Source organism: Pogona vitticeps, chromosome 3, assembly GCF_051106095.1.
Source record: "Pogona vitticeps strain Pit_001003342236 chromosome 3, PviZW2.1, whole genome shotgun sequence".
Classification (NCBI taxonomy): domain Eukaryota; kingdom Metazoa; phylum Chordata; class Lepidosauria; order Squamata; family Agamidae; genus Pogona; species Pogona vitticeps.
The window spans coordinates 152,345,695-152,352,651 of record NC_135785.1 but is presented as its reverse complement, the minus strand read 5'-3'; the positions used below and the strand labels follow the sequence as shown (position 1 = coordinate 152,352,651).

Sequence of the window (6,957 nt, the reverse complement as noted above, 5' to 3'; positions counted from 1 at the left end):
CCCAGCATGCCTTTAGGCCCTGTATGACGTCAGGGGTTGTGGGGGTCCCCGTGGGCCTATAGGTGTCTTTTCCTAGAGTCTGGGGTCCCCCGTGACCCTAGGGTAGCCTGAGGATTGGTCCCCGAGGGGTTGTGCCCCCCCACGGCCCCTGTGGACCAATGGGGAGCGGGTGGAGGGGGTTTGGCTAGAAAGGTTGGCCCTAGGGCATGCCTCAGCATGCCCTAGGCCCTGCAAGGGTGGGAAAGTCCCAGGGATTTGCAGAGAAGCTATAAACGTGGTTTGGGACCCTTCTGCGCGCTCTTGCAGCTCTTTGCAAAGGTCTTGTGGCTTTAAAGACATGGCTGACAAGGAGAACAAAGCTCCCGAGGCAGGCCAAAAGCTTGCGGGAAAGCCCGGGAGGCGTTTGCGTCCCAAAGGCTACTATTATGGGCCGGTGGGATTTTCCATGCTGTTGTGTCCATTAGGAACTCCTACAAGACTAAAGGCTAGCCTTCCCGAAGACCCAGAAAAGTTAAGAAAAAAATGCAAGTCTGCAGAAGACGTATTTGTATTTACCGCAAAGCCTAAGCAGAAGCCGAAAAACACAAGAAAACCGGACTGCACACTGATGTGGGGTGATGATGAAGATGCTGAGCCTCAGTGCGTTGATGGCGAACAAGGGATAAAAAGAGATTTACAGAAGCCGCCGGGTTTTGCGGAGATTGACGATGGTGCTGAGCAGCAAATGTTGGCAGAGGCTCCAGACGAAGGCTTTGAGAGTGATAAAGAGAACCAAGTCAACCTGGTAAGACCAATTTTCTTTTTAAAAAGTCTTATTAAGGGTTCCGTTATAAGGGCTTTAAATGCCATAGTTAAGGATTTATGCTAGGGTTGGGGGGAGGGGGGGCGGTAAAGGGCCTTTTAAAAATGACTAAAACCTTGTTTCATTTTCAATCACAGGAGAGCTTGTTTCAAGCTCAAACACAGGAGGGCCCTGAACATGATGGTGATGATGATGATGAGGGGCTTGAATGTGACTGTGGATATTGGGCGCACAGAAAGGCCCTGAAAGCGGCAGGTTGCATCCCTTCAAGAGAGAATACTTCCTGAATGACTATATAACCTGCAAATATATCCTGTATTGTGTGTGTGTGCTTCTACCTGTACCTTCTGCTGTATTGCGTGTGTTTCTACCTATGTCTTCTGTAAAAGCTAAAATGTCTGCCCTGTATTTCTACTAGCACTGAGATTTAGATGTATGCTTTACAAAATTCTTGTAATATACTGTCTTTTAATAAAGAGTCTTTATTGTACCATACATTGCTCATATATGTGCTAATGGCTGAGCTGGATGCACGGGGGAAATTATTGCACAATATCTATTATACACCCTCATCAGCGGGGAGTTTTGGAGGTCTGAAGCCTCTCTTTAGGGAGGCCAAAAAACAGGTGAAAACCTTGAAACTCGGAGATGTTTCTCGATGGCTGTCCGACCAGGATGCCTATACGTTGCATAGGCCTGCTAGAATTCATTTTAAAAGAAATAAGACCGTGGTTTCCAAAATAGATGATCGATGGCAGGCAGATTTGGTTGATATGCAACAATATGCTCGGCACAACAAGGGTTGCAAGTATATTCTGGTCTGTATAGACATTCTTTCTAAGTACGGCTGGGTAAAAGCGCTCAAAGGCAAAACAGGCAAAGAAGTGGCCAGAGCCTTTGAAGCCATTTTCAAACAAGATGGAAGAAAACCTGACAAAATACAGACGGATCATGGCGGTGAATTTCTAAACAGACCTGTAAGCAGTTTATTCAAGAAATGTGGAATACAGCATTTTGTCACCAATAATGAGGTCAAAGCAGGGGTTGTTGAGAGGTTTAACAGAACATTAAAAACAAAAATGTGGAGGTATTTCACGGCTAATAACACCTACAGGTATGTGGATGTATTACCGCAGTTCCTTAAAAGTTATAACCATAGCCTTCATAGAACTATTAAATGTAGGCCTGTAGATGTGAATCATCACAATGACATGGTCGTCTGGAAAAGAGTCTATGAGCCCTCTGTTGGAACCAAAAAAGAAGTTCCAAAACTCAGAAAAGGGGACCGTGTGAGGGTTTCTAAAAGGAAGGGTGTATTTGATAAGGGCTATGAACAGAATTTCACCACCGAGATATTTATTGTGGACCGTGTTGTAAAAGGTACAGAGAGACCTGTATATCAGCTAACGGATTATGATGGGGATGCCATAATCGGGACTTTCTATCCTGAAGAACTGCTGAAGATCAATGACAGGGAAGACCGGTTGTACAGAATTGAAAAGATTTTGGGCACAAAAGGCCGAGGTCGAAGAAAGCTCCACCTAGTCAAGTGGTTAGGTTGGCCTAGTAAGTTTAACAGCTGGGTGTCAGCCTCAGAGGTTTCTGAGGTCGTATAGGGACAGAGAAGCAAAATGGGAGATTATGGTTTTTACATCACACTACCCAGCAACGCCTGTAAGAAGGTTTTTCCTCAAAATACAAATGCCAGCTTTACGACAATGTTGCCCAAGCCCTTAGATTTGATTGGTGTTTGGGAAGTTGGTCTAGCAGAGATACAGTATCCTCGGAGCTGGTACACACTCCTGAAAAATACCCCATTTTCAATTTCTGAGGGTACAAATAAATGGATCTTTCAGTTACACAGGGGCTATTACAAGGACATTCCTGATCTTCTGAACAACATGAATGACACTATAAAACAAGCTATAGATCTACAAGAAACATGGTTGGCCTACGACCCCGTCATGGGAAAAGTGAGATTCACAGGCCCTGAAAATTACTTATTTTCAGCGGGTGCTGAGTTAGCCCACATTTTGGGGCCCCCCCCGGATGTGCCCGTCAGAAAAATACCGCATGCTGCAGACCTTACTGGGGGATTCAGTTCCTTGTACGTCTATACAGATATCATCGAGCACCAAATCGTGGGAGACCATGCTGTGCCTCTGTTACGCTGCATCCCCGTCAAGGGAGAAACCTACGAATGTGTTACAATTACCTACGACAAACCGCATTACGTGTTGATGAGCAAGAACCACATCAACACTATAACCATTGAAATAAAGACGGATCAGAACCAACCCGTGCCATTCACTCTGGGGAAAGTTGTTGTGCGGTTGCATATACGTCCCAGAAAAGGCTGTGTTTAGGAAGAGATCAGAAAGACGCTAAAATGGTGGTGTTGAAAGACTACGGGGATGTTAATGTTTATAGAGCGTACTATAAGGCCCAGGCAGGGCGTGGCCTCCCCGGTTTTCACGGATCTGTAAACATGTACGGAGCAGGACTGGGGGGCATTTTTCGTGGATTGTTCCGAAAGGCCGTCCCCCTCTTGAGGAGAGGCTTTGAGTTTATTAAGCCCCACATTAAGACGGCCGTACATAATATCGCCGGAGACGTCGCGAGTCATGTTATGAAAAAAGTGAGACCCCAAGAAGGCTCAGGACTCACGTACATGAAAAGAAGGGGTGGAGTTAAACGAAAAGCGGGTCATCTACGCCTAGGTCCACCTAAACGGTTAAACAGCGGATTGCCTCCCAAAAAACGTCAGAAGCTTGAGAACAGGAAGAAGAAAGCAAGCCGTAAGATAAAGGGTCTGAAGCGGTGCAGGGGAGACATATTTTAAAATGGCGTTCATTCACGGCTCCTCTGAAGAGTGTGCCAAATCTGAATTGGATATTTTTCAGCTATCACCTACACAAACCAGCGTGGAAAGCTGTATGTATATAGAGGTCCCTCCCTTAGCAGCGCTAACACCCAACGGCCAAATAGAGTTTTATATAACTGGTAACAGTGAAGATTATATCGATTTAAACAATACCTTGCTCTACGTGGTGTGTAAGATCACAAAAGCAAATGGGACAAACATCGCTGTGGATGCTAAAGTGGGCTTTGTAAATTATCCCATTGCCTCGCTCTTTAGCCAACTGGACGTTACCCTTGGAGATCGGCTCATCAGTCAGAGTAATAATTGCTACCCCTATAGAGCGATGATAGAGCTGCTTATGAATTACGGCGCTGACAGCTTGAGCACCCAATTTGCGGCGGGCGGCTTTTATAGAGATGGTTATACAGCCATGGAACAAACCACCGTCGCCCCCCATACCGGAAACTGGGGTTTTCGAATGAGAGCAGAACACACCGGAACCAGCAAGAAATGGGATCTGATGGGGCCGTTGCATAATGAGCTATTTTTTCAGGAGAAAATGTTACTGAACGGCGTAGATGTGAAAATCAAACTTACCCGTAGCAAGGACATGTTCTGTCTGCTGAGTGGTGATGCTGGTGAGCACTACAAAGTGGATATTTTAAACGCCTCTCTGTTTGTCAAAAGGGTGAAAGTGTCCCCGGGAGTTCGCATAGGACACGCAGAGGCCCTTCTCACCTCTAATGCAAAATACCCCATTGAACGCGTGGGCATGAAAGTATTCAGCATACCTGCAGGAAGCCTTGTGTGCAATCAAGAAAACCTTTTTCTGGGACAGTTGCCTAAACAGCTCGTCATAACTTTTGTCGACAATGAGGCTTTCAGTGGTGCATATGACAAAAACCCTTTCAATTTCCAACATTTCAATGTTAATTTTATAGCCTTGTACGTTGATGGGGTACAAGTTCCAGCAAAGCCCCTCCAGCCTGATTATGCAAACGGACTATGTGTCAGAGAGTACATGCAGCTGGTACAAACCTCAGGGAAAGCCATGAAGGACCAAGACATTTTCATCACCCCTAACGAATTTGCACACGGATACACCCTATATGCCTTTGACCTGACACCGGATCATGGCTGCTCAGAACCTTATTCTCTGATCAAGACTGGAAACCTTCGAGCTGAGATCCGTTTTGCCCAACCCCTAACGGCCACTATTAACATGCTCTTATACGGGGTATTTGACAATGTGATTGAAATCAGCCATAGCAGAAACGTCCTCTTTGATTACATGTGAACATGAATACGTTGCAGCTATTAAGCGTGTTACAACGAGATAAGACCTTTCTAGATGTGTACCCCTGCGACCTGTTACCATGGAACCTTATTACCAAAAGACCTACCGGAATAGTGGTGAACACCCATCCCCACACGATGCCTGGGGAACACTGGCTGGCCCTCTATTTACCAGCTAAGGGGCCTGGGGAATTTTTTGACTCATACGGCGTAGACCCAGACAACCCACGGATCCCTGAAACAATTACAGCTTTTTTATGGTGTCAGGGCAAAGAAATAATATTCCAGAAGAGACAGCTACAAAACCCTTCGGCAGTGACCTGTGGCTATCACTGTGTGTTCTTTTTACAGAACAGAACAAAAGGTCTGCCGTTTGACCAAATTTTAAAGTTGTACTCAGAAGATGCGACCAAAAATGACCGCATGGTTGTAGAGTTTGTCAAGAACAGGAAAATTCAAACAGCACCCCGATCCTGCAAACCGTTTCATCATATTCAAGCCTGCGGCCCCCAGTGTAAAACATAAAATGTAAGCTGTGCATAAATAAAATAAAAGACAAAAGTTAAATGTTTTATCTGTCTTGGTGTTTATTAATGTGTTTTATAAAGTGAGCCATTCAGGCTTCTTGACTACCGGTCTCACAGGTGTTGTTGGAAGCTCCTTGACGTACAGCCATTCTGGTCTCTTGAACTGTTTCTTGGGCCGGACAACAACCGCCGTGGCAGACGGAGAGGAAGAAGGTGTTGCTGCTGATTTCATCGCTTCTAATTGTTCTCTAGCGGTTGAATTCCCCACGATAGACGTAGGGATATTCAGTTCGGCCAGAGCTTTAAGAAAAACATCCCATCCTTTGGGTTTTCTCTTATCAGAAAGGGCGGTAGACTGGGTGATCCCTCTGACCAGGTCCAGAATATTAGAGCCAGGTAAGAGCTCTCCCCGGTACTGGAAGGACCCTTTGTCATCCCATGAAGAGATCTCTTGATGTTGCCTTAATTTACTTAGCAAAATCTCTGCATTTTTCTTGTAACGGTTGGGAAGGCTGTCTAACACCTCTTGAATAACAGAGGGTAGGGACTCTTGAGGGGCAGGTGGAGAGGGGAGAGAAGCCGAGGCTTGTGGAGGCTGTGACATTGTTTTTTCCATATCCTCCTGCCTGGTCAGCGCTAAAAACCTCTGTAGAACGCCATTGTAAAGCTTAGCTTTTTCATACTCTGGCAAGTCTGACCTTAAGAGAATTTCTCTCATCTCAGAATCCAGGCGTCTGACCGTGGCGGACCTGATGTTTTCTGGTACGCCCCTCAGCTCTTGTAGCTGAGCACTGGGGACCAGATACATCTTTTCAGCATAATCCATTACTTATTAGTTAAAAGACTGGTTATTAGAGGTACAGCAAAGCCCAATAAGGGACCCAGGAAACCGCCAGACTGCTTCACCAGGTATTTTTTCCTCCGTAGGGGGACCCTCTTGTTACTCAAGGTTTTAATTAGTGTTCGTTTCTTCTTTAAAACACGTACCTGATGAGGTGTTAGAGCTATCTTCCCTTTTAAAGTATTCAGAGCAATTTCTGAAATGGCCGTGACCAGATCATCCGAGGCAGCACATAAAATGGCTTTTCTCTGTCGCAGTGGGGCCTTAATAAGGAGTTTCAAAAGTGGGAGGTTTCGCCTTATACATTCAGACATGTTATCTGGTTGCCGAATAGGCTTCAATAAAGAAAAGGGCTCAAAGCAGCCGTCTTTTGTTACCTGAAGCAGATTTCTTCAATGTATAGACCACAGGCCAGTCAGGAGGGAAAAGTCCTGTTCTCAGTCTGTAAGGTTCAGGAGTATTGGCATTTAAATCTACCAACAGATAACCGTGAGGAGGTCTTGTCGCATCTGCAAATGCTTCCATGAAGAACTGTCCGTTTCGTGGATACATCTGACGGGCTAGTGTGGCAATTTGCTGCTTATCCCTGGGATTTTTAAAGAGGACTAAAAACTTGGCGTTCAGACTA

The 6,957-nt window shown here is 45.5% G+C and overlaps 1 protein-coding gene across 1 annotated transcript; it reads left to right on the top strand.

The window, feature by feature from the left end:
* Positions 1-337: 337 nt before the first annotated feature.
* Positions 338-5,238, top strand: LOC140707509 (uncharacterized). The gene is made up of 2 exons (XM_078391385.1): positions 338-784; positions 940-5,238. Exons 1-2 carry the CDS (start codon positions 338-340, stop codon positions 1,087-1,089), a joined length of 597 nt encoding a protein of 198 aa, XP_078247511.1. The 3' UTR covers positions 1,090-5,238.
* Positions 5,239-6,957: the final 1,719 nt, after the last annotated feature.